Source organism: Vitis riparia, chromosome 4 (assembly GCF_004353265.1).
Source record: "Vitis riparia cultivar Riparia Gloire de Montpellier isolate 1030 chromosome 4, EGFV_Vit.rip_1.0, whole genome shotgun sequence".
Lineage (NCBI taxonomy): Eukaryota > Viridiplantae > Streptophyta > Magnoliopsida > Vitales > Vitaceae > Vitis > Vitis riparia.
Window position 1 is genome coordinate 20,748,726 of NC_048434.1, and position 26,822 is coordinate 20,775,547.

The 26,822-nt window shown below is 36.0% G+C and overlaps 2 protein-coding genes across 4 annotated transcripts; one reads left to right on the top strand and one right to left on the bottom strand.

The window, feature by feature from the left end:
• The first annotated feature begins 1,138 nt into the window (after positions 1-1,138).
• LOC117912846 (26S proteasome non-ATPase regulatory subunit 4 homolog) lies at positions 1,139-16,788 on the top strand. The gene is made up of 11 exons (XM_034827596.1): positions 1,139-1,249; positions 1,373-1,486; positions 1,821-1,926; positions 3,218-3,332; positions 3,418-3,627; positions 3,741-4,053; positions 14,570-14,693; positions 15,849-15,952; positions 16,104-16,172; positions 16,284-16,371; positions 16,468-16,788. Exons 1-10 carry the CDS (start codon positions 1,238-1,240, stop codon positions 16,332-16,334), a joined length of 1,218 nt encoding a protein of 405 aa, XP_034683487.1. The 5' UTR covers positions 1,139-1,237; the 3' UTR covers positions 16,335-16,371; positions 16,468-16,788.
• Positions 16,789-18,260: 1,472 nt separating this feature from the next.
• On the bottom strand, positions 18,261-22,852 carry LOC117912853 (pre-mRNA-splicing factor CWC25 homolog). 3 transcript variants are annotated; one of them, XM_034827607.1, is made up of 4 exons: positions 22,560-22,852; positions 21,799-21,922; positions 21,514-21,678; positions 18,261-20,423 (listed from the first exon to the last, which is right to left on the bottom strand). In XM_034827607.1, the coding sequence occupies exons 1-4, from the start codon at positions 22,745-22,747 to the stop codon at positions 18,834-18,836; spliced, it is 2,067 nt and encodes a 688-aa protein (XP_034683498.1). In that variant the 5' UTR covers positions 22,748-22,852; the 3' UTR covers positions 18,261-18,833. The 3 variants fall into 3 exon arrangements, with proteins under 3 accessions (XP_034683498.1, XP_034683496.1, XP_034683497.1); XM_034827605.1 differs by having other exon boundaries at positions 21,514-21,684; XM_034827606.1 differs by having other exon boundaries at positions 21,514-21,681; positions 22,560-22,851.
• Positions 22,853-26,822: the final 3,970 nt, after the last annotated feature.

A 26,822-nucleotide genomic window follows, 5' to 3' on the forward strand; every position in this document is an offset into this window, starting at 1 on the left:
GGAGAAAGCACTTTCCACTATTAGTGGACCATTTCCTTTTGAACGATCCTAGACCCCAATATAGGAGCCTAGCATTGATGAATGGGTTGTGCCTTACGACCAACTTGTTATGGTGATGTAGATGATGGTAAACTCATAAAAGTCTAACCAGTGATCCTGACCTTAGAAGGCCCAAAATGAGAGGGCCCAAAAGGCGTTTAATAAAAGAGCTTAAACAAAACGGGATTGCTCGCAGAACTATCCATCTCGATTGGGATAAAGTAGTATGACTAGGAAGTTGTTAGTGGTCGAGACATGCATGTACTAGCGTAACCTATCTATAGAGAATATACCCAACTACCCAATGAAAAATGGTAGAGATAACCTTGACAACCAATGTTCTTGTGCATAACAACACCATCGCCTAAAAACGCATAACTATCTAACCATTGGCATCGTACTAAAATACTCATATGCCAACATGATAATTGTTAGCTCAATCAGGGTTAGATGATTAAGGTCAGGGTGATCTATATAAGAAACATTGTAACTCCAAAAGTGAAAAGGTTTGTTCATCTACACACATCGATCAACTCTAATCCCTTCACCATATAACCAAACAATTATTTTTAGCTTGCATTCCTTATTTTTCTACTTAACATTCAAAATGTTACAATTGAAGTTTCTTCACTATCCTTATTTGCAAGAGTTAGTCATGAGGAAAACGAATGATTCATGTAATCATTATAAAATTGAGCGATGAATTATTATACTCATCCAACTATCAATATGATCAAAGAGTTCACAAATCAACAATGATATTGTTTAATCTACATTTAATATCGATATCTTTAATCTTGCTTTAACATGCCAAACATCCCTTCATTAGCTGGTGATTAACTAAAGAGTAATATTACTTTTTTTTTTTTCTTTTTTTCACAAATTTTTTTATATGCTCATAAAATAATGGTTAAATGTGTTAAAAAAGTAATTTATAATTTTTAATATATAGTCTTGTATGTCAGGCGAAATAAATAAATAAATAAATAAAGTGGTAAAAAGAGGTTGAAATCTTGATAATTCACGTCCTTTCTTCACAGACACGTCAACAATCTAAATAATCCCGACCGCACTGTATCATAACTTCGCACTTTATAAAACTTAAACAAAACCTCTCTTGCAAGCAAATAGTAGACCTTCTTCAGCCTTCTTTTCGATCTTTCTTCGCTCTGCTTCTCACCCTCCCAGCTCTCCAACAATGGTGCTCGAGGTATGCCTATCCTATTTACTTCCACTTTTGCCATTCTATTTCCTAATATTTCCACTCTTTTTCTTCTTTCACAAATTAGGGTTTTCTCACCGATTTGTTTTAATTTGCATCATTCTGATTCAGGCGACTATGATCTGTATCGACAATTCCGAATGGATGCGAAATGGCGATTATTCTCCCACTAGATTTCAGGCTCAAGCCGACGCCGTTAATCTTATCTGTGGAGCTAAGACTCAGGTCTCGATGCCTTTCGTTTGATTGTGAAAAAAAAAAAGGAAGAAGATAAAAGAGAAGAAATAAAGGAAATCTTGGAATATAGTCGCAGGAGATTTTTTTTTTTTTCATTTTCTCATCAATCAATTACAGCTTTTGATTTATGATTATTATTATTATTATTATTTCTGTTGTGGCAAGATTCTAGGTTTTCTTCGATTCTTCCGAACATTTTGTTTTGAGATTGTTGTTGTTGCATTGAGGATTTTCTTTGAATTTTTTTTTCCGTGAACGGTGCTTGCTTGCGATTTGAGTGATTTGTTTCTGATTGAAACTTTTTAATTTTTTTTCTGTACAGTCCAATCCAGAAAATACTGTGGGAGTTCTTACAATGGCAGGCAAAGGGGTCCGAGTTTTGGTCACTCCCACAAGCGATCTCGGCAAGATCTTGGCGTGCATGCACGGTATGTTCATTTACTTTTTTTTTCTTTTTAATATGCATGTCTATTGGTCTACATAGAATCATGTTTTCTTTTTCATACGCATGTCCATTGGTCTCCATTGAATCATGTTGTCCTTTGGGCGGCAGGGGATATGAACAAGCTGCTTATAAAAAGAAAAATAAGGAAAAAAAAAGACCATATGGACAAGTTCCTATAATTAACTAATTTTTTGAAGAGAGTTTTATGCTTTATTAGTTTAAGGAAATTGAAGATTTTGGTTTTATGATTTTACAATTGCACAAGTTTAATTTTTGTCCAAAGAACCCGACCATGGAGTGGGTGCAGTAGGGTCTTAGTATCATAGGGTTTTGTTGATCAGTTGTTATAAAAACGAGTAAACAGATTAGGTTTTGGTTTAGCCATAAAATAACTTTCCTAGAGTTTAGGGGTGGCAAAGTTTGATATGATTCATCAACATGGCTCAAACTCAACATGCTTTTCATGAGTTTGAGTTGAGTATAATTAAATTTGGGTCAAATTCATGTTGACTTGCATAATCCATTTAATAAATAGGTAGTTTTTGGGTCAATCTACATAACACAAATTTGATCCATTTAATAATTGTGTTGATCTAATTATAACTTTAAACTATTTAACTAATATTTGACTCTCTTCAATTTTTATCATTTTTTTTTATCTTTTTATTTTTATTTTTTATTTTTTAAGTAAACATGTCAATTGAGAAACATGTCTAGTTGATGGACTTATATAAAACCTAACTCAACTGGATTATTAAATGAGTTAAATAGGTTACACGATGTGTTACCTATTTGATAATAAAATAATATTTAGGTTATGTTTTTAATATGGTTATTATTCGTGTTGGGTTTGAGTTGACCTTTGTAGTAGAATGTCTAGGCTTTGAAACGATACAAATACAACCCACTTACATGAATTGCCACCCTTGCTAGAGTCCTATGATGTGATAAGGTGGAAATGGGATTATAATGAGTGCTATCTTGTTTGTAATTTTCTTATACGAAGTTTGTTTCTATTTTTATGCATGCTGTTTTTACTTTGCATTTGTTTCTCAAATGACTGTGGGTTTGAGAATGATGAAGCTTTTCTTTTAAATGTCTATGTTGAGCCTTTCTTTTAAATGCCTATGTTGAGATTTTCTTTTAAATGTCCATGTGGATCTTTTCTTTTAAATTTTGTATATTTTTATCAGATCTTTATCCTCTTCTTGATTTTTTTATGTGTGTGTATATATATGTGATGTTTTTAAGGTATATATTTTTACATAATTCAGGTTTAGAGGTGGGTGGTGAGATGAACTTAGCCGCAGGTATCCAAGTGGCTCAATTGGCTCTTAAGCATCGGCAAAACAAAAAGCAGCAACAAAGGATCATTGTCTTTGCTGGAAGGTAGGAATTCTTTTGCTTTTGCATGCCTTTTCATTCACATGTTCTCTAGTTCTTGAAATTCATTATTTGTTGTTAATGCTTTCAGTCCTGTAAAGTATGACAAGAAGGTATTAGAGATGATTGGAAGAAAGCTAAAAAAGAACAGTGTGGCCATTGATATTGTGGATTTTGGTGAGGATGATGATGGGAAGCCAGAGAAACTTGAGGCCCTTCTTGGTTCTGTAAACAACAATGATAGTAGCCACATAGTTCATGTTCCTGCTGGTCCAAATGCTCTTTCTGACGTGCTTATAAGGTAACTGGTCAACTTTCATTTTTTTTTTTTTTTCATTCTCGCATGACATTGTAGAAAATTATAACAGTGTAATTTCATCTTATATATTCTTTTGTTTTGTTTCCTCATGGCAGTACACCCATCTTCACAGGGGATGGGGAAGGTGGAAGTGGTTTTGCAGCAGCTGCTGCCGCAGCAGCAGCTGGTGGTGTAGCTGGTTTTGATTTTGGTGTGGATCCAAACTTAGATCCTGAACTGGCTCTTGCTCTTAGAGTTTCAATGGAAGAAGAGAGAGCGAGACAAGAAGCTGCTGCTAAAAAGGCTGCGGAGGAGGCTTCCAGACAGGAAAAGGAAGGGGAACAGCAGCAATCTAGTTCTCAAGATGCAACTATGACTGAGCACGCCAATGTTGCAGCTTCTGATGCTGATAAGAAAAGTGATCTAATGGTTTGTCTTATCTTTGCTCAAACATTTCCCATACCTCTTCTAATATTTTGTGCTTGACTGCCATTTAACTCATCTAACATGCATATTTGTGTGTGAGGCTGGATTTCTCATTTTCATTTTGTTTGCCCTATTTTTTATGTTCTTTTACTTTTAATAAACTAAAACATCATAGGATTCAGATAGATCTTAAGTCAATGTGGTTAACTGATATAAGAAGATAAGAACTTTGCATGAAGTTATTGGCTTGGAGTAGATCTTATCGTATTTTTTGGTGAATACTGATCTTTGTATTTTGAAAACTAGGAACTCTTGTTAACCCCGAGGGGTAGCTCAGTTGGTCCGGCCTTGGGTTTGCTCTCCAATGGTCACCAGTTCTAGTCCCCTCAGGGCCATTGGAGATTTACCCGATCGTTAACTTCAGGGTCCCGTGGGATTAGTCGAGGTGCGCGTAAGCTGGCCCGGACATCCATGGTTATAAAAAAAAAAAAACAAAAAACTAGGAACTCTTGTTGTTATTATTATTATTATAATCATCAAATATGACCAATTCCTTTCATTGGGTCAGAGAAAATTGCATAGGGTTCGGATAGCATATGACTTTTGTATTTAGCAATGGAGAAGAAGCTACTATTGTTGCTGTAAAACTGAATTTTATGTGTGGGAATTGTATATTGAAATTTAAAAAAAAAAAACTTTAAAAATCTACTTTCCCACATCTCATTTGAGGAAAAGCGTGAGTCTTTGTTCTTCTTTAAATCATAGAGAAATCATGTTTGGAAGATTCAGATTATTCTTCTACTAAAAGTTCTTTTTCTCCTATTAACTGCCAAAGAAAAAAATGGATAAGTTTTTTGAAGTATAGAGAAAGGCTTTCCAGGTAAAGTTTGAAGGCTCCAATGGGGGAACTTGGATCTCAATAATAGAGAGAAGTCGAGGTTTTGTTGTTTTGATAGGTTTTGGAGAGGAGTTGGATTGGTTGTCGGAGCATTTGAAGAAAGTTGTGGAGTTGGAGGCTTCCAGGGGTTTTATTCGAAAGATTAGGGGCAAGACTAGGACTCATTTGATGGAGATTTGTTTCAATAGTAGAGGGAGATTTATGAAAATTACAGAAATTGTTACAAAGAGGAAACCTCTAGTTCTAGTTGTTCATGAGGGTGTTAAAGGCAATGGGTGGGAAGCCCTTAGGAAGGCGATTTCTTCAGTGCAAGACTTGTCTGATCAAGTTGTAAGAGCCTCGAAGGAGATGATTAAAGATTCTTAGGTGAGTAAGGGCATTTACAGAAGAGGTCGGTCCGATGGAGATGTGGTTGCAGAGGAAGGACCTAGGAACGGAGCTCTGTTGCCAGTTGGAAAATGGGCCAGAGCTGTAATTTGTGAAAGTAAAGGAAAAGTACTAGATTGGTTTTATGTAGGAAAAGCTATTGCGAGGATGATGGGTACGAAAGGAATGGTGTCTGTAATGCTTACAAGGGGTGCTTTTTCGTGGATTCTGCAAGGAAGCTGATGGTTTCAAGATTAGGGGAGTTTAACAGTGAGAGAAGGGTCTGCTGTTCTGAGAGATGGTCGCTAAGAGAAAATACTGTTGTATTGGGAAAATTTAGAAGGAGTTGGTTAGAACTAAGAGGCCTTCCTTTTCATTTGTGGGACGAGTTCAGCTGAGATACATTCTGCAGAAGTGGGGGAAGGTAACGAAGGTGGCACAGGAATCTTTGAAGCTTGTAGACTTGTCGAAGGTAAAGTTGTGGATGGAGATGCTTCCAAATGTCGTGCTACCTGCGCTGCTAGAGGTGGAAGATGGGGCCTGGTCATTTATGGTTGCAGTTTCAGTCATCGGAGAAGTGGAAGGAGACGACCTTCTCAGGCCTGAGTCAACTTGCAGCAAGGACGAGTTGATGTCAACGGGAGGTTGCGTCTCTTAGAGGCCAAAGAACGTTGCGAGGCTACGTGCTACTACTAGGGACAATGAGTGCTATAGCTGGAGGTCTCGTCATCATTCCCGTTCTCGTTCTTCAATTTCAAATTTGGCTTACAAAGCGGAGAAAGGATGGGGAGAGAGTCTCTTGGGCCCAATAGTGGGAAGCGTTATCGGGCCAACAAAGCCAAATGCCTTTTTTAAAGCCCGATCTGTTAGGGCCCAGATTGGGGCAAAGAGTTTTGGGCCTCCTGCTGGTCCAGTCCACGAAACAGAAGTAGGATTCTCTAATGGCGGCCCTATAGTGCCTTCGTCCTCAAAGCTCTAATGCTCAGGTTTCTCCGCAAAGAAGGTAACATCGATTGTTCACTCTCAAGAGTCGTCAAAGTTAAAAGGCCCCTCAGTCTCTCCAAGGCGCAAAGTGAGAAGCTGGCCTCCGAGCCTAAAGTTGTCACCTTTTGCACCGAAACATAACCCAGATGGGGGTGGCTCAGCGGAAGCAAATCTAGCCATTTTTCGAGGCAGTTCAATCTCCAATAAGGGCGTTCTTTCTCCTGTTCCAGAAACTTCCCAAGATTTCACCGGGGAGACAGGGAGACGAAGGGATTCGCGTTGCAGTTTTGTAAACAAGGTGTGTCCTCCTTTCTCAGCTTCCTCTGAGTAGGGCCATCCTTTGGTTGGGGCTTTTGCTCCAAAATCTCTTCCCGTCTCCTCTGTTTCTGCTGTCATCCTTTTCGATGTCAACCTTTTTTTTTTCGATTCCGCTGGAGTCAATGTTGCTTCTCAGTGTGTTCCCTTTTCGAATTCTCATGGTGTTGAGCTTAGTCATCGTGTTGGCGTGCCCTTTTCTGAAGGTGTGGCATTTCCCGTAGAAGCCTCTAACCAAAATTTTAATGCCTGTCATTTCCTTAGGGAATCACTTAGTAGCCCAGAGGAGCTTTGCGTCTCAGGCAATGATTCGTCCCTAAAGCCAGAACCTCCCACCCTCCTGTTGGAAGGTTTTCAGATTGAGGGCCTCATGCCTAGAAAGATGGTCAAGGTTCAGTCGGTTTTGGAGAGAGTTTGAGGATTAGAATTGTTAGAGATAATGGAAAAGGTGCGGAAGTAGAGAGCAAGAGTACTCTTTCTGCGGACAAGGTCTATTTCAGAAGGAAGAGGAAAAATGATTGTGGAACCAAGGGAGAGGCTTAGGTTTGGTTGCAGTTTGTGTTGGGTTTTTTGTTTACATGAAGATCTTAAGTTGGAATACAAGATGATTAGGTTCCAAGAAGAAAAGAAGGACTGTCAGAAGGTTTTTAAGGTCTCAAGATCCAAATGTTGTGATGCTCCAGGAAACAAAGAGAGAAATTTGGGATAGGAGGTTTGTGAGTAGTGTTTGGAAAGGTAGAAGCATGGAGTGGGTTGCTCTTCCTGCTTGTGGGGCTTCAGGAGGGATTGTGATTATGTGGGATTCAAATAAGTTCAAGTGCACAGAGAAGGTGTTAGGATCTTTCTCTGTAGCTGTGAAGTTGAACTCTAGTGAGGAAGGGTCTTTTTGGTTAACTTCAGTGTATGGCCCGAATAAGCCTTTGTCAAGGAAGGACTTTTGGTTGGCGCTTCAAGACCTGTAAGGTCTGACTTTCCCATTGTGGTGTGTAGGAGGGGATTTTAATGTAATCAGGAGGATCTATGAGAAACCGGGTGATTCTAGGCTAACATTCAACATGAGGTGTTTTGATGAGTTTATAAGGGAGAGTGGTTTCTTGGATCCCCCTCTAAGAAATGCGGATTTTACTTGGTTAAACATGCAGGTTGTTCCTATTTGCAAGAGGTTGGATAGGTTTTTTTTTTTCTTCTGAGTGGGATTCCTTTTTCTCTCAAAGTCTTCAAGAGGCGCTTCCTAGATGGACCTCAGATCATAGCCCAATTTGTTTGGAAACTAATCCTTTAAAATGGAGTCCGACTCCTTTCAAGTTTGAGAATATGTGGTTGCTCCATCCTGAGTTTAAGGAGAAGTTTAGTGATTGGTGGCAAGAGTGTACGGTTGAAGGTTGGGAAGGTCACAAGTTCATGAGGAAATTAAAGTTTGTTAAATCAAAGTTGAAAGATTGGAATAAAGTGGCCTTTGGAGATTTAAGAGAGAGGAAAAAGCTTATTCTTTCGGACTTTAGATAGGATTGATCTAATTGAACAAGAGGGAGCTTGAGGATTTGTTATTAAAGGAAGAGGTTCATTGAAGACAAAAATCTAGGGTCAAGTGGATTAAAGAAGGGGATTGCAATTCTAAGTTCTTTCACAGAATGGCCAATGGAAGGTGAAGCAGGAAGTTCATTAAGTCTCTGATCTTTGAGATGGGGGTGACTTTAAGCAACATTGAAGTTATCTCTGAGGAGATTGTAAATTTCTTTGGGAAACTCTGTTCCAAACCCGAAGGTGCTTCTTGGAGGGTTGAAGGAGTAGATTGGGTCCCTATTCCTGGAGAGAGTGCGGTTTAGCTGGACAGGCCTTTTTTGAAGAGGAGGTACGAATGGCAGTCTTCTAATTGAATAAGGAAAAGACCCTTGTCCTGATGGTTTTACTATTGCAGTATATCAAGAGTGTTGGGATGTGATCAAAGAGGATCTTATGAGGGTGTTTTTTGAGTTCCACACCAATGGGATAATAAATCAAAGTACAAATGCGACCTTCATTGCTATGGTGCCTAAGAAAAGCCAAACTTTTAAAATCTCAGATTATAGACCTATTAGCTTGGTTACAAGTTTATATAAGATTATTGCTAAGGTCTTATCAGGGCATTTATGCAAAGTTCTCCATGAAACAATCTATGGCTCTCAAGGAGCCTTTGTTGAAGGGAGACACATTTTGCTGTGTTGATAGCCAATGAAGTGGTGGATGAGAAAAGAAGGTCAAGGGAGGAAGGGGTTGTCTTCAAAATCGATTTTGTGAAGACCTATGATCATGTGGATTGGGGCTTTTTAGATCATGTGCTAGAAAGGAAGGGGTTTAACCCGAAATGGAGATCTTGGATAAGGGGATGCTTGTCTTCATCAAGTTTTGCAATCCTAGTTAATGGGAATGCAAAGGGTTGGGTTAAGGCCTCTAGAGGTTTGAGACAAGGAGACCCCTTTCTCCTTTCCTTTTTACTTTAGTAGCAGATGTTCTAAGTAGGTTGATGATCAGAGTAGAGGAAACTGGGCTAACTGAGGGTTTCTTTGTGGGGAGGGATCGGACTAGAATGTCTTTGCTACAGTTTGCAGATGACACCATCTTTTCCTCTAAAGCCTCTTTGGAACATCTTCAAAACCTCAAGATTATCCTTTGGTGTTTGGGCAAGTATCAGGTTTAAAAATCAACTTAGAAAAAAGCACATTTCAGGTATTAATACTAGGTAGGAGTTGTTGTCCAGTTTGACCTCGGTTTTTGATTGCAGAGTGTCTAAGTGGCCTTTGTCTTATTTAGGCCTTCCATTGGGAGAGAACCAAAGACAATAGGCTTTTGGGATCCGGTGGTTGAGAGAATTTCGAGGAGGTTGGATGGTTGGAAAAAAGCCTTTTTGTCTCTAGGAGAGAGGATTACTTTAATTTAGTCAAGTTGTCTCACATCCCTAACTACTTCATCTCCCTCTTCAAAATCCCAATATCAATAGCATCAAAGATTGAGAAACTGCAAAGGGATTTTCTTTGGTTTGGAGCGGGGGAAGGGAAGAAAGATTATCTTATTGATGGGATGTTGTTAGTAGACCAAAGGAGTTGGGAGGTTTGGGTTTTGGGAAGACTTCTTTGAGAAATAGTGCTCTCTTAGGGAAATGGCTTTGGAGGTTCCCTAAAGAAAGAAATGGTCTTTGGCATAAGGTTATTGCGAGTATTATGGGACACATCCTAATGGATAGGACGCCAACATGGTGGTTAAATGGTCACACAGATGTCCTTGGAAGGCTATTGCTCAAGTTTTCCAGGATTTTTCCCCTTTTGTCCGCCTAGTGGTAGGGAATGGGAAGAGAATTCGTTTTTGGGAAGATCTTTGGTGGGATAACCAAATTTTGTGCTCTCAATTTGCTGGTCTTTATAGAGTTATTTGCGTAAAAAACCTCACTGTCTCAAATGTCCTTGGCAATTCCTTTCCACTGTCTTGGAATTTTAATTTTTGCCGCAATCTTACCGATTCAGAAATTGATCTCCTTCAGAGATTAATGTCTTTCCTTAGTTTAGTGCTTTTCTCTCATTATTTGGCAGATTCAAGAGCATGGTCTTTGTCATCATCAGACTTGTTTTTAGTGAAATCTTTTTTCTTGGCTTGTCAAAAGTCTCAAATCCTATCTTGTTCTTCCGGCCAAGTTCTTGTGGAATTCAAAAGCCCCCTCAAAGGTTAAGACCCTCGCTTGGTTAGTAGCACATGGGAAGGTAAACACCAATGACAAGTTGCAATTGAGAAGACCCTACAAATCACTTTGTCCTCAATGGTGCATTCTTTGCTAAGGAAATGGAGAATCGATCAACCACCTTTTTCTTCATTGTCCTGTTACCATTGGACTCTGGCACAAGTTGTTCAATCTAGCAGGGTTGGCTTAGGTCCCTCCAAGGAGTATTAAGGACATGCTGGTTATTGCTTTTAAAGGCTTGGGGAACTCATTAAGAGGCAAGACACTTTGAAAAATCGCTTGCCTTACTTTGTTATGGATGGTGTGGCAAGAGAGAAACAATAGGATCTTTGAGGATAAGGGGAGAGCGGAAGAGATGTTTTAGAGGAGTTCCTTAAGTATTTTACAAATCAACTGGATTGCGGTTTGCGATTCAAAAGTTTGAGAGTGTTGGGGTTTTTCTTTGTTTTTAGTTTTCTATAGTTGGGTGTTTTCATTGTTGTTCTGTTTTTTGTTTTTGTGGGAAGGACCTCTCATCCTTCTCTTGTTTTCTTCTCTTTCTCTTGTATCTCTTCTTTCTCTTGTATCTTTTCTTCTATTAATATATTTTTCTTCGTTTCTGATAAAAAAAAGAAATCATGTTTGGAAGTGTGGTCTCATGGCTGAGATTTCTATCCAAATGTACCGAAAAGTTGTGTTTAAACATTAGTTTTAGGGTTTAGGAAGCTCTCCCTGAGGCTGCAGTGAAGGACGAGCCATATTCTACAAAGAATAACATTCAAACAGAAAAGAAAAGGTTCTATTGAAAAGAAAACAAACAAGGAGGGGCTTGAAGGAATGATTGCCAAAAAAAGGGGAAAAAGAAAAAGAAAGAAAAACCTTCAAATTTAGATAAATAAGATGAATGCTCATAGAGGTAAAAAAAAAATTATTTTTGATCAGGCTCAGAGAGGTAAAAGATCCCTTAAAGAAAGTCTGTAACATGAGGGCCTCATGCTTAGCTATATAATTTGCTATCTAATTAGCTGAGTAGAAAATCCAAGTGATGAGTTCTAAAACGGTATTATTACCAATGATCGATGCTACCATTATCCATACCTCTAAGGACCTCATTTTGTTTGATGCTCAAAAGGTGACAGTTGCAGAATGCTCCTCCACAATGAATTTAGACATAACCATAGATCTAATCAAGAGTAATCCCTCCAAAGGGGCTTGTTTCTCCACCTTGATAGCCTATCTAGATAACTAGTTCTAGTTACAACTTCTAAGATAATACCATAATGCTCCCATTCACTAAGTGATTAGACTCCCTAAGGAAAACCATTAAATTTTATCTTGAGTGCACTTGCTAGAGGGGCTCTAACTTAGCTTCCATCTCTAGCATACTCAAAGAACAAACAGTGCTCCAATCTTGCAAGACCAAGTTGAATGGTATTCCCAACAAAAACATCTATAATTGAAACCAAAAGGGAGGATAAAAAATCTTATCTCCTCCTATAAAGCCTCCATGGACCTCCATCTATCCTAATAATTTTTGGTATTTTTCTCAAGTCTGATCATTTAGATCAAAGTAAGATTAAATATTGACCAAAGAACTTTGCCTTTGGACCTTTGAATCCCTGAGGCAATAGTCATCATGTAAACCACTCTTAGGCAAGATATAATCCATCTTTGCAAGCCTTAGTAGTTTATTCCAAATCCCTAATGTAAATAGGCAATGAAAAGCCTTGATTTTTTCTAGGGGCTTCAACTTTCTATGTAAATTTGGTTGGAAAAAAGTGATGTGATGGTATGTTGAAGAGAAGACAAGATAGTGGTAAATTGAAATAAACTATAAAGGAGGTCAAAGCACATCATGGAAGGAAGAAGATAATCACACAAGAATTAGATAAAGCAAATAATTCATTAATCTTCTTTTGTGTTTTTTTTTATAGGTAAATTTTTGTCCCCATTGGGACTTGAACCTGGAATCTCCCACAAACCCTCCCCATCAAAAGGAGGATAGCCCAAACAAGACTGTACAAGGGTGATTGTACCTCTTAAAGATAAATGACATTTCTTTGAACTATAGTCTACTATATATCTTATTTTCAAATGGGAAATCAATGAGGATTGCCCAAAAACTCCATAGCTGGTCATAGGTGGTGGTAACATATGAGATTAGTATCTAATGTTTGTATGAAGAGGCAATGCACTAATTGATGTCTTTGAATTGAGAAACCTAAAATACAAGGAAGAGGTGGGAAGATTATGGGTTTTTTGGATTGCTATTTAAAAAAGAGACCATGAACTTGCTAAAATTAATCCATGTTGCAAAATATCAAGTGTTAGGTTTTTGTAGGAACTGTAGTATTCAAATTAGAGAATGGTACATATTGGTTTACTTATTTTATCACTTGGTTAATTGGACTACTATTTGCTTGGACAAAAAGGATGTTGGGGCTTGGCATAAAAAATCTCCATACTCTTAAGAAGGCTCTTCTTGGTAAATGGAGTTGAAGATTCATGTCAGCAAGGGAGTCCCTTTGGAAACAAGTTGTAGATCAGAAGACGGGATGGTGCTCAAGGGCTATGAGGAATGGCTATACAATGGAGCTGTGGAAGGCCATAAAAAATGGTGGGAAGTCTTTAGAAGAGAAGCCACCTCATTGTGGGTAATGATAGATGAATAAAATACTTGGTGTGGTGAAATCTCATTGGAAGAGGCTTTCTCAATGTGATTTGACATAGCCTTGACAAAGACTCTTAGTAAATGGAGCAGGAGATTCACGTCAGTGAGAGAGTCCCTTTGGAAACAAGTTATAGATGGAAAGTATGGGTCAAAAGAAGGGGGATGGTGCTCAAGGGCAATGATAGATAAATAAAATTTTTGAAAGATCTTTGGTGTGGTGAAATCTCATTAGGAGAGGCTTTCTCATTTGATTTGACATAGCCATTGACAAAGACTCTTGGACGGCAGATTTGTTGGAGCAAGATGGGAAAGAGAGCTGATGTAGTCCCCATTTCCACTAACAACTCTAGGATTGGGAAGCAGAAGTAGTGGAGGCTTTTTTTTCCTTATTTTTTTTTTTCCTTTTTTGTTTCTTTTTCTATTTATTTATTTTTCCTGAAACTGCATCCTTTCTCAATTAGAAGGGATGAGGAAGGCAGTTTGGGTGGTAAGGAAACTAAGGCTCATAAGTTTTTCATCAAATCTTTCTATACATCCCTAGCCCAAGGAAAAATTGAGTTTTTCCCATCAAGCATCATTTGGAATAAGGTAGGTTTCTTCTCTTGACAAGCCTTTTGAGGAAAGATTTTAACTTTTGATCAGCTTAGGAGGAGGGGTTGGAGCTTTCCAAACAGATGCTACATGTGTGAAAGGGATGAAGAGTCAGTTAATCACTTGCTTCTTCATTGTCCCATAGTGAGAATCCTGCGGTAATTGGTTTTCTCTTTGTTTGGAGAGGCTTGGGCTCCATTACGAGGCAATCTTCTGAGTTGGCATGAATCTTTTGTTGGAAAGAAGAGAAAGAAAGCTTAGAGGGCCACTCCTTTGTGCCTTTTTTAGACATTATGGAAGGAAAGAAACAGGAAGTCTTTCTAACGTGTAGAGCAGTAAGAACAAGTGATTAAATCTTCTTTTTTGTATAACTTCATGAATTGGGCTAGATTGCATATAGATGATCATGCTACATCAAAGGTAGGTTTTGTCAGCTAGCTAAGCTCAAAGTAAGGAGAGGAAGGTGGTTTTTTGTTTTTCCTTTTCTTTTTCCTTGCCTGTGATGGTGCTCTTTGTATACATTGTGTGTACCTTACGATGCCTTTTTCTTGGTGCTTTCTTTATTATAATATTTGCTCTGTTTGCTTATCAAAAAAAATATTTTTCACTTTTACTTAAAATGAAGAGAGGAGATTTTTTGGCTCAATATGAACCTCTCTCCTCGGGATAGGAGTATGAGTCCTTTGCTCATATTTATATCCAAAGATATGGAGACAGAACAATGGGACCTGTTATTCTCACTGTACTCAACTCAGTTTCATTTTTGTCAACAAGCTGGTGTTAATAAGAGCTCAAACCATGGTAAATGTGAAGATGTGCGAATTTTTCTGTTTCTAAATCTAACAGAAATCTATGTCATGATCCACTCCCTTATAAGGGACTACATCTTATTACTGATTTCAGTCAAAACTCCTTGGCATATCATGATTTTGCCTTGCTGGCTTTTTTCTGTGTGCATGATTTAGGACATTTATTACTACTTGAGCTGACTCTGAAATGCTGACAGGATGATGAGAATGCTTTGCTACAGCAGGCCCTTGCAATGTCTATGGATGACCCTGCCACTAGCCTTGCCATGAGAGACACAGATATGTCTGAGGCAGCTGCAGATGATCAGGACTTGGCTCTTGGTGAGTTTGCTCAATCCCTTTTTGTTGTATGTAGAGGTTTTATGGTCTGTCCAGCCTCTATAACTCATCCTTCCATTACTGGTGGCCTATCATGAATGCCAGTGTGTGCACCACAATGATATTCTCTGTGCTAATGATTTTAGGCTGTATATTTCATGAGCTGTGTAAGTATGTGCATGCTGTGAGCATGTGTATGTGAAGGCTCCTTCCTTTTTTAATAGGTAACTTTTCCCCCTTACCTGTAGCCACCCACATCCCACCCCAAGTCCTTGCAACTTGATAGTTGATGCTCCTAAATTGCAGTTAGAAAATCCATTTCACCTTGAAGTTATATGCTTGTTAGTGATTCCAATGCGTATTTTATGAGCTGTGTGTGCATGGGTGTGAGCTCTGTCCTTGAAGCTAGAACTTCATATCCAGTTTGCATGAAATTAGATGTGTTTTAGTGATTCCAGCCTGTGTATTAATATAAGCTAGTGATGTCCAGGCTGCCTGTAATTCTAGGGTTTGTATCTTGTAAATTTATATTTTATCACATGGCTCTTTTAATGTGTTGCTCATAGCTACATAACTTACAGGTTGTGAGCTGTCAGCTACAAGAGTGAGTTTTTTTATATGAATATTTTTTATTCTATGTTGCCTTGTATTTTGCCTTTTTCTGAAGCCTTTATTTTTGGGGGGGTTATTCCATAAGAGAGGTGATGCATCAGTTGATGACATAGGTTGATGATTTGTCTAGTTTGGATATCAATCAATCAAATAAATAAATAAAAGAAGTGCAGCTAATTCAGAAATCCTAGATAATTTTGTTTTTTTTTTTTGGGAGAATGCACTAGTTGAACATGAAGACTCTCTATGCCATCCCAAAGAAGCACCAAGAATCCAAATACTAGCTAAATAAATTGTGCTAAAAAAAAAAAAAAAAATTGTGCTGGCTAGAATATCTGGGCAGAAATGTCCCTGAATCTCTTATGAAATTTCCAAATGGCTCCTACCCATAATTAATCAAGGACACATTACTAAATTGTTGTATGAGCCTCAGGTTTTTAAAAACCATCTTATGGGGTTAAAACAATCTAGCATTCATCCTAAATACTCACTATTATTTTCCTGTGTGTATTTGTTCATCCATTCCCCCTTTTCTTGTCCTTGCAGCTCTTCAATTATCTGTGCAGGACACTGGAAAAGATTCAACCAGTCAGACCGACATGAGTAAATTGTTGACAGATCAGACTTTTGTGTCCTCTATCCTTGCATCTGTATGTGACTGAACCCTCAATTTTCCAAAAAGTAAAAAGGAAAAACAAGCACAGGCACACACACACACACACGAGAGAGGAGATGGAAAAATGACAGATGAGGATCTGCTGCAGTTAGCATTTCATGAAAAGCATTTTCGATTTTGTGCAGCTTCCAGGAGTTGACCCCAATGATCCTTCAGTCAAAGATTTGCTAGCGTCCATGCAAAATGAGTCAGAGGTGGGTTTGTTAACTTACAATTTATGTTGATTACAAGAGGCATTTTCTTGCCTCCACTAATTGCCCAATATGTCAGGCAGAGATGTTGATTGTATAATTGTTTCTTCTCAGTCCCAGCAGAAGAAGAATGAGGACAAGGCACCAGATGAGGAAGACAAGTGAATAATCTGATGCTGTGGAATTTGTTTTCATTTTTCAGGTTTAAACTTTGAACCATCAAGCTTTATCTGGACTAGCAGTAATATGGAATTTTTACCTTAATAGCTAACTCTGTGGGGCAACTTTTCTCTTTCAGACAAGAAGCTTTATGTTGTGGTGAATTGGCCATAAGGGTGCATATGGATGAACTTTATGTGTCTTGGGAGAATCGTCGAAGAACAGAGACAAACTTTATAAGCTAGGGAATTAAATGAGACCTCTGCACTTCCTTAGATATTTATACATTGTTGTTACCCAGAAAATTGAGCTGGCCTTGTTTTACTATGGATATATATGATTGTGAGGTGCGTGAACAATTGGCCAATTAAAATCTCTTGGAAATTTCATATTGGAGTTGCTCGCATCAAATATGGACCAATTAAATGGAGAATGGAAAACCCTTTGTTACAAGGTTTTATCCACAGAATGTGCTGCATGCACTCCCAAGGATGTTGGGACTAGAGCTCCCTATCCATATCCAGGAATTGAAATTCTCCCAATTTTTATTTTGACATTGCATGATGTGCATGATTGAAGGTTAATTGCTCGGAACCCTATTATTTGCCATGTGTTCAAAATGCGTGATGTTACATGCCTAATCAAGGCAGGACCAAATAACACACCCTCTTCATTGTGGCTGATCTGCCATGCATCCAATGTGCGAAATGCTAGGTTTAGTATTACATAATCAATTATAGATGAGATTCGTTATGGCATGATCAAATTATAGAGTTAGAGATTTAGAACTTGTTTGATTGTGATTTTAGAAAGGTTAAAAATCCTTTCTGGAATTTTTAGTGGTGCATCTTCATAACCACTTTTACTAATATGATAGCGGGTGCACCTGATTTGATATTCGGGGCATGTTCTTAGAATGGGTTTCTCTGTTCTATTTCTTGATAGTGAAGCCGATGTTACGTGTGAGGAGACTTTGATTAATTTAATTTATTTTTAAGATTAAGTCTAGTTATGATACGGGTAAAACATCAGCATTCAAATGATATCATTTACATATTTTTAAGTCTTCTTATTTATTTCTAGTCTTATTTGTTTGTACCTCATTTAATGGTTTAAACCTCACTGCACATTGAACAGTTTGAATTCGGTATCATAGCATTTTCCTCGAGATTAGTTTGGGGTTATTTTCAATGGCTTTATGGGAGTGGGCACATGTCATCTTAAAAAACTTTGACATTAATATTGAATAATTAACATGAGATTTACTACTTTGAAGTTTGAACCAACTTTGCCAGTCTCCTAGAATTCCTTCCTCTCATATTGCCACTCTCTCCAACTTTGCCTTGTTTGTCTGCTTCTACCCTCCCTCAAACTCATTACTCATGTGGGTAAATATGCACGTTTTTTTTTTTTTTTTTTAATTATGAGTAGGATATAAAAAATATATATATAAATACGGGCATAAAAAATGACTGTCTTATAGAAAATATATTAAGGTATTAATATATGATAAAATTATTTTTTTCTTCTCAATGGTTGATGTTTTTCTGATTTATTTAAATTAGAAAATTATTTTAGTAATAATAATATATAAATACTAACAAAATGCATCATCCAAGTCCTTTCATTTGAATAATTATATTTCCCTGTATTTGAATTAAAATAATACTAACAAAATCCACGTCAACTTTTATAAATTATTTTCAAACAAATATGTTCATAAAAATAAATTTATACATGAATAGATTGTTTCAATTATCTTCATCACCTAAATCTCTAAAAACTTCTCAAAATAATCTTAATAATTGACAACCATCTACATGAAATAAATAAAAGAACATGATATTTTCCCTTCATGGTTTTATATTCGCGTAAAGTAAATAAAAGAAGATCAACAAAACTGTTTATCTGGGGAAGATGATGCTGCAAGACTGAGCCAATAAGAGCCTTTCAATGCAATAAAATCATGGTAAGAGTGGCCTCAATTGTTTGATTCCACCATCAATAAACCACATTAAACCATACATACACCACTCATTCCAAGCTTAATGAGTTAACATGAATCACATTGGAGGACGGTTTCTAATACCAATCACAGATTATTCAACGCCAGTACAAGTATGACCTCCAATCTCCCTGTACTTTGAATCCATAGACTTTTTTTTATCATATACCAAAATGATCCGAAGGGGGAAAAAGGAAGAATTCCCACTTATCCTTCAGGCTATAACTATGGAAAAGAGAATGATATAAATGCTACGGTAGAATTATCTGGGGAGAAGTTTACAACCCAATCAGGGACTGCCTCAGTGCCTCCAGAAGTAACCCAGATCCATTTACTCAACCCAGGGCCTGCGAAGAAAATAAGTTACAGGACTAAATTCAGCTCAACAGGGAGCAGCTTGTCATTACAATCCAATGCAGCTGGATGTCAAGTTGGTGCATGAAAAGCCATACATTCCAAGGAGAAGAGGCTGCAATGAATGAGCACACAGAGCAAAGGCTTCACCGCCGGAATGCATTGCCTTCTCCCACTTCTGACCTGCCCTGCAAATAATGTGTGCGGCGACGAACACTTTCCTCTATTGTCGAGCTTCCTCCCTTCTCAGCACCATACACACTCTTGTGAGTAGCATCTAAGAAATTCCTTCCCCGGGATATACCTGCTTGAGTAGCCTCTTGTGCATCATTTTCCTCAGCCTTCCTCAGGCGTTTCCGTCTCTGCTCTTCATGCAGCTCAACATCCATTTGCATCTCTCGCAACCTCGCAGCTCTCTCTTCTTCAGAAAGTTTTGGAGCAGTGTTTCGGCGCCTATAGTGTGATTCATGGCGATTGGCAGGAGAATCAGAATGACTTGCTTGAGAAAAATTTTTGCTCCCTGTCTCCTCCCTAGAAGCAACATTATTTTTCCTTTCTCCTGAAGAATATTTATCATGCTTCGACTTCTCCCTATTCTTGATTCTTTCCAGATTGTCATTTTCTCCAGATTTCAGGTCAGACAGGCCACTGGATGTTTGCTCTTTGTATTTCAGGTCCTTGTGGTGTCTCTTGTCTCTTGGTTTCTCCCTGTCACCTGATTCATCGTCCAAATCTTGCTGTGTTTTATCATAATTTGACCTCTCCTTGTGCTTCAGGTCCTGGTGCTGTCTCTTGTCTCTTGGTCTCTCCCTGTCACCTGATTCATTGTCCAAGTCTTGCTGTGTTTTATCATAATTTGACCTCTCCTTGTGCTTCAGGTCCTGGTGCTGTCTCTTGTCTCTTGGTCTCTCCCTGTCACCTGATTCATCGTCCCAATCTTGCTGTGTTTGATCATAATTTGACCTCTCCTTGTGCTTCAGGTCCTGGTGCCGTCTCTTGTCTCTTGGTCTCTCCCTGTCACCTGATTCATCATCCAAATCTTGCTGTGTTTTATCATAATTTGACCTCTCCTTGTGCTTTAGGTCCTTGTGGTGTCTCTTGTCTCTTGGCCTCTCCCTGTCACCTGATCCATCGTCCCAATCTTGCTGTGTTTTATCATAATTTGACCTCTCCTTGTGCTTCAGGTCCTGGTGCTGTCTCTTGTCTCCTGGTCTCTCCCTGTCACCTGATTCATCATCCGAATCTTGCTGTGTTTTATCATAATTTGACCTCTCCTTGTGCTTTAGGTCCTTGTGGTGTCTCTTGTCTCTTGGTCTCTCCCTGTCACCTGATTCATCGTCCAAATCTTGCTGCGTTTTATCATTATTTGACCTCTCGTTGTGCTTCAGGTCCTTGTGGTGTCTCTTGTCTCTTGGTCTCTCCCTGTGACCTGATTCATCGTCCAAATCTTGCTGTGTTTTATCATAATTTGACCTCTCCTTGTGATTCAGTTCCTTGTGGTGTTTCTTCCTTTTTAATCTTCCCCTTTCACCTGATTCATCTTCTGTATCTGTTGGTGCTTTTTCCTCATAATTTGACCTCTTATGGCTACCAGCCTTTCTTCTTTCTTCTTCAGGAGTGACATTTTCAGATTGGTGTCTCGATGAAGAATGCGTGTGATGCTTTGAACTCTTGTGATGAAGTTTCTTTTCCTCTTTTCTATCGTGTTTCTTCTCCTTGGGCTTTTTCTCTTCCACCTACCAAAAAATCAACAAGGACAGCAGCATGATCAGCAAAAGCTTTGGTGCAGAATCATTGTAAAGAATTTTGGTGTACAATGTAGTTAAACAAAATGCCATAGATAACATAATTTTGTTGATTTCTTTCAATAGAACTCATATCTTCGTCATATATCAATGTTCCATAGAATTTTTTTGGGGGAGATGTCATGTGGCTTCCAACCTAATCACGCAATCTCAGTTTTTAACTTGATTCATAATCTCCTATTTTTCATCCCTGGTGTCATTAGGCATGTTGGCCCCACAAATCTGTCTAAACAGACAAGTTCAAGGTTGTTTAGTCATTTTTAATAGCTTGCTATTTTCACTCTAGGGAAATAAAAATATTCTAAGAAATCTATGGACATTCAGAGGGTGTTTGGTGATTTACTTAATGACTTAAAGTGACTTAATAACTTAATTTCAATTATTAAGTAGATTAAACATGTTTGGTAAAACAGCTTAATATCACAACTTGAAATTAAAAATGACTTTACGTATCAAGTCAAAATAATTAACTAATTATTAATCTTAAATCTTTTTTGTTTCATTTACCCATATGTAACGAGAGTATATTTAACAACCATGACTCCACATTTTTGAGTCATTTTTTATAATAAATATTTTAAGGTTATCTTATATATCTACAATACTTTAAATATAGATATTTAATAAACAAATTTATTGCTTAAGATCAATAAAAATATATATTAGTTAAAATTAATGATGATAAATATCAATTACAACTAATGAGGGTAAATGTGAATTTGATAACTTAAAATAAATTTTAAGTTAATTTGATCAAATAACTTAAACACTTAAAGTAAAAAATAATTAATAGGTTTTAATTTAACAACTTAAGAAAAATTTCACTTAAAGTCAACTTAAGTCATTAAGTAACAAACATTAAGTTTTACCAAACGCCCACTCAAACTTGTACTTATTTACACTAGTATGCACTCTTCAATAAAATTTTTGTTCATAAAAGATAATTACTTGTGAAAAAACAATTACCATACCATCACAACTCCTGCCACTAATATTTAGCTTATAAATGGGATAAACTTACAGATTTGCGGATCATGGCCATCTGAACTGGATTGTTCTTAATGTGTGCCAGGGCTTCTTGTTCTCGCTGTCGAATCATAAGCAAAGGATCAGAATGAAGTTTCCTCCATGTATCATTGGCAGATTGAGGTTTCTCCTCAAATAAAGCTCCTGGCACGGATGGTTGCTGCTGCTAAGACATACCACAAATTCAAAATTCAAAAAACAGCTCTTGAATTAAATCATGTGCCTTTTATTCATCAATCAAAAGGCTAAAGCACTGGCAAATAACCGAACTTCAAATTACCTTGGCAGAAGAAGAGGAGGCTACATCGTTGCTGGGCAGGGCTTCCAGTGCTTTGAATCCATCAGAGCTGCCCTTTCCTACTGCTAATCCAGAATCATAAAGAAATTCCAATCTCTCTTGCTTGCTGAAAAATAAAGTAGTTAAAAAAGAATTAATTTCATAAATGATTCAAAACACTTAAACATCATAAATCCTAATATGCAAAACGAAACAAGAAACTAGATTGATTTCATAAATTTAACCCTAAGCTTAAAATCAACAAATTATATTAAAAAAAAAAAAGAAGAATAATGTAATGACAAAATGGAACATTTTCATAGATCCTACTGGAATGCTGCAAACCCTAACCTTAACCATAGCCATAAAATCGACAAATCGTAATCCATTTCATAAAGAATTAATTAGTCAAACCCAAACTTTCATAAATTCGTTAAACCAGAGATATTATAAACCCTAACTATAGGCCTAACCCGAAGCTTAAAACCAACCATTTATAATGAAAAAAATGGGTTAATTCCATAGATCCTTCCAATCCAAAATATTGTGAACCCTAACCCTAACCATAACCATAAAATCAGCAAATTATTATCCATTTAATAAATCCTTCAAACCAGAATTATTGTAAACCTACCCCCTAACCCTAACTCTAACATCAGAAAATTATAATCCAATTAAAAAATTCTGCAAAGCCGAGATATTGTATCAGAAACCCTAACCCTAATATGAAGAAAGTATGGCAAAAAACAGCGAGAGTAACATACGGAACGAGGCCAGCTTGTTCCTGGAGGAGCCGATATTCTGAGCGCTCCCTCTCCTCCAGAATCTGTTTGCGGAGCTCTTCCAATTTCTTCTGCTCAGCGTCATGCTTCTGCTCAGCCTTCCACACGTTCTCTATGTTCCGAAGACTCCCCGTGTGCCATCCCTTCTTGTTCAAAAACTTCAACGCCATAGATCTTCAATTCCAATTCCAGATTTTTCAGAGGTTTAGATCTGCAAATTCTGCTGCTTTTATTTTCACTTCTTTCCTTTTTCTTCCAGAGGTTCGCCCATTTCGTTGTAGTCTTATATTTCCAATCATTTATTTATTTTTTAAAAAAAGCACTCTAAACGTAGGGTCAAATAGTACGCGCCTCTTATACTGAATTTATGTGATATTGATTGTTACAAAATGTATCGAGATTTAGATTCTTATGAAGAGCTTGATCATGGAAAGTTTCTCGATCATCAATAAAAATAAAAATGTTGTATTTGGATATATTTTTTATTTTTAAAAATATAAATTTTTATTTTTTGTTTTAAAAAATATAAATTTATATATAAAAATTAAAAACTTTTATATAAAATGTATTTTTAAACACACCATAATAAACAATTTTAATGCCTTAATTATTTTTATTATCAATTTTCAAAAATCATTAATTTTTAATATAAGTCTATAAATTTTTTTATAAAAATTACTATTATTTTCTATTTTTAAAATTAAAAGGACACTTTTTCTTAATACCCTAGTTTAAAAAATAAAAAATGCTACTACATGTACAACAAAAAATGATAAATAATATTTAGTAGGATTATTGTATTAATGTTGTAAATGAATGATAGTGAATGACCACATTGATGGTTATTATGAACTCCATTTACTCATCTTTAAAGCTGAGTAATGGGAGTTCATATTATGAAGGGAGAATTATCTTTTGGGGGTAGATGGGCCCCAAATTAACAAAAGGTCCATATAACTTTTCAAATTGAGTTGAAAGATATGAAATAGTAACGGACAAATATACCCTTTAAGAATACATATAAAATATTTTATAAAATTAAGTTAAATAATTTTTTTTTCAAAAATATTAAATTAAATTAAAGTATTTAAAAAAATATTAAATTAATTTTTTTTAAAATATTAAATTAAATAAATTTATTTTTAAAAAATATTAAATTAAATAAATTTATTTTTAAAAAATATTAAACTAAATAAAAGTATTTAAAAAATATTAAATTACATAAAAGTATTTTTTTAAAATTTTAAATTAAATAAAAGTATTTTTCAAGAATATTAATTTTTTTTTCTCAAAATCAACAAAGGACATTTTTGGAAATACTGAAGGATGATATCCTTCAACTCAATTTTCATACTTTCATTGGGTCTTGGGCTCAATTTGAAGAGTTAGATGGACCTTTTGTTAATTTGGGGGTCCATCTACCTCCAAAACATAATTCTCCCTATTATGAAGCCTATAAAAGGCTTCTTACACCCCATGTAAGAGCATCCCGGGAGAAAGAAAGAAAAGTTCTTCCTCTCATTCTCTCTCTCTCTTTCTTTTTTTCACTTTCTCAATTCTCTTCTTTGATTCTTTCTTCCATATTATATATCAAAGTAAGATATATTTTATCTCTATTACTTTGATTTGCATTATATTTGTCATTATTTTACAACAATTAAAAATATTTCATATTTTTAAATACAATTATTATATTGTCATTAACTGCAAAAATGTCAGCAAATGTTATAAATTTGTAAATTTTGATATTCTCGATGGAATCATTCCATGCTATGGATTTAAAAAAAAAAAAAAAAAAATTTAAACACAGTTGTTTAATACTTTTTACATTAAACTTCTCTTTCCAAAATACAAATTCATTTTTTTTTTTTTTACTGTAACTCACATTTTCAATATACGAAATCTACTTGAAATTAAAATGTATCGTAAATATATATATATGTGTGTGTGTGTGTATGTATGTTGATGTAGGCGCCCAAGAAATCGTGACAAATCCACAACGGTTTGGTAACACCATTTACTTGTGTACATCCTTCCACTCTTGCATGAAAATATTAGGTATTGAATGTCATTTTGTTCATTTTCAATTCAAGTTTCTCATATATTCACTAAGAATCAATTGATGATATTTTATATTAGCCTCTTGGGAAGGAGTTTTCTTGCTTTTACATAGGGGTGTAATTTGGATGGGTTAATCGAGTTGATGGCTTATCCAAGTCCAACCTGAATTAAGAAGCAATTAATCTATGTTCAATCCAACCCGATCTCTATCTCAAGGTACTCAATTTAAATTCAACTAATTTCATTTTTCTAAACCTAAGTTGAGTTCAAGTTATTCAAGTTTGATTCGAGTTAATCGAATTGCATAATTCAAAATTTATTCATGATATGTTTTAAAAAAAAATTCTATATATTTATATGAAATTTAAATGGTAAATAGGAAAAAATTTTCAAGATAACAACAAAAAATAAAGTTTCGTTTATATATTTTATAAACAATGAAAAATATATGTTGTGATATTTTTTAAAAAATATATAAAAAGAAAATGAATATTATTATGTAAGATAATATGTATTATAAATATTATAAAAACATTAAATCAAGTTCGGATTGTCTAAACCTTAATCAAAACTTAATTCAAATTGAGTTCAAATTGAAAAAATCTAACACAAACTCAATCTAAGTATTAAAAATGATTGTCTAAACCCGTTTAAACTTTGAGGTGGGTTTGGATTAATTCGGGCCAACCCACGCAAGATACACCCCTACTTTTACATTCCAAGCACGGTATATTGAATATAACCAATATTTTGCAAGAGCATGTATGTCATTTTATTTCTTTTTTCTTCCAAAATCATCCAGAGAATTTGTTATGCTAAGGTACTAAATTGGTATCAATCAAATTTCTAATTTTCATGATTAAAAGTGTACCAAAAAATCTAAATTGTTTTATGAAGGTACAAACAATAGGGTTACGTACAAAGAATATGACCAAAATAATAAGTGAAACAAAGTTATATATATATATATATTATTGCCTCTCTCATATACACATGCATGCAAGAGCTATAAAATGGACTTTAGAAGATTAAAAAACTAAAGGTTTTTTAACCTAATTAAAAGTTGAATTTGGGATCTAGTGCTTAAATGCTCTAATTAAGGGCTTAAATGCTTAGAATACTCAAATATTGATTGAGAACACTCAAGTATTAAACAAGAGGTGCTCAAGCGCACTTATCCCACACTCAAGCTTTCCAAGGCCAATATGCCATAATTCGCAATATTTTGATAAACTCATTTTAGAAAATTGAAAATTTAGTAATAGTCCAATCTATTAGGTTGTAACCCTATAAATTTGCCATAAAATTTCAATTTCTTCTTGATGCATATATAGTCTAAAAAGTCAATACATTTTATGATACTTGAAACTCTTAAAGATGTTGGATTTTGTTTTTCTTTTTGGGTTTACAAAAGAAAATCACATCCTCTCAAGTTGTTGAGAAATTAACTAAATAAGCATAGTAATATTGCATCATGGATGTGAGGTTAGAGATGGGTATTGGGATGTAATCTAATAGAGTAGTAATTATCGGGTAAATTTATATACATAATTCTTAATAATTAATGGATTATAAATTTACGATCTCTAATCTCATAATCTTACTATAGATCCTCATTTTGGTCTAGTTTTTTTTGTTAGTTTTGGAGCACTATTTTCATATCACCTCGGGAGAGTTGGTGGCATCTTGGAGGAGTGGGAAGGCCGACTTCTTCAAGTGCTAAGAGTCGCATGCATGGACGCATGGCCAATGACACCCCCACCTTGCCATGGTGGTGGTTAGGGATGGAGACATATATGAGCAAGGAGCAAAAGAGTAGTGGGGTGAGCAGAAAAGTGGGTGAAAACTGGACTAAAAAGGGAACGAATGACGTTTTTTTTAGAAGGGCAGTTGTAGAAAATTGAGAGGAGAGGGAATGGAAAAAAGAAGTGATATTCGGAGAGAATATCACTCTGGGCCCCACTCATGCATGGCCACCTTTGCTATGCAATCCCAAACATGCTCATATTCCTTTTTGATCCTTTATGATCACACATTTTCACAAATTATTTTTTTGAATGATTTTCAAAATTCCGGACTTTTAAATAATCTTATTTTCACTTCAATTCTCGAAATAATTTTCCAATGTTCCAATTTTTAAATTTTTCGAAATTTCATTCTTGAAATAATTTTCCAAAATTCCAA

What these genes read in the sequence shown, in the direction of transcription:
- LOC117912853 (XM_034827605.1), bottom strand. Translation starts at nt 22,747, where the DNA reads ATGGCGTTGAAGTTTTTGAACAAGAAGGGATGGCACACGGGGAGTCTT. An exon ending in GAACAAGCTGGCCTCGTTCC is followed by an intron (nt 21,923 to 22,559) that starts GTATGTTACTCT and finishes TTTATTTTTCAG; the next exon opens with CAAGCAAGAGAGATTGGAAT. An exon ending in CCTCCTCTTCTTCTGCCAAG is followed by an intron (nt 21,685 to 21,798) that starts GTAATTTGAAGT and finishes GGTATGTCTTAG; the next exon opens with CAGCAGCAACCATCCGTGCC.
- LOC117912846 (XM_034827596.1), top strand. An exon ending in CTTTCTGACGTGCTTATAAG is followed by an intron (nt 3,628 to 3,740) that starts GTAACTGGTCAA and finishes TCCTCATGGCAG; the next exon opens with TACACCCATCTTCACAGGGG. An exon ending in CCATGCAAAATGAGTCAGAG is followed by an intron (nt 16,173 to 16,283) that starts GTGGGTTTGTTA and finishes GTTTCTTCTCAG; the next exon opens with TCCCAGCAGAAGAAGAATGA.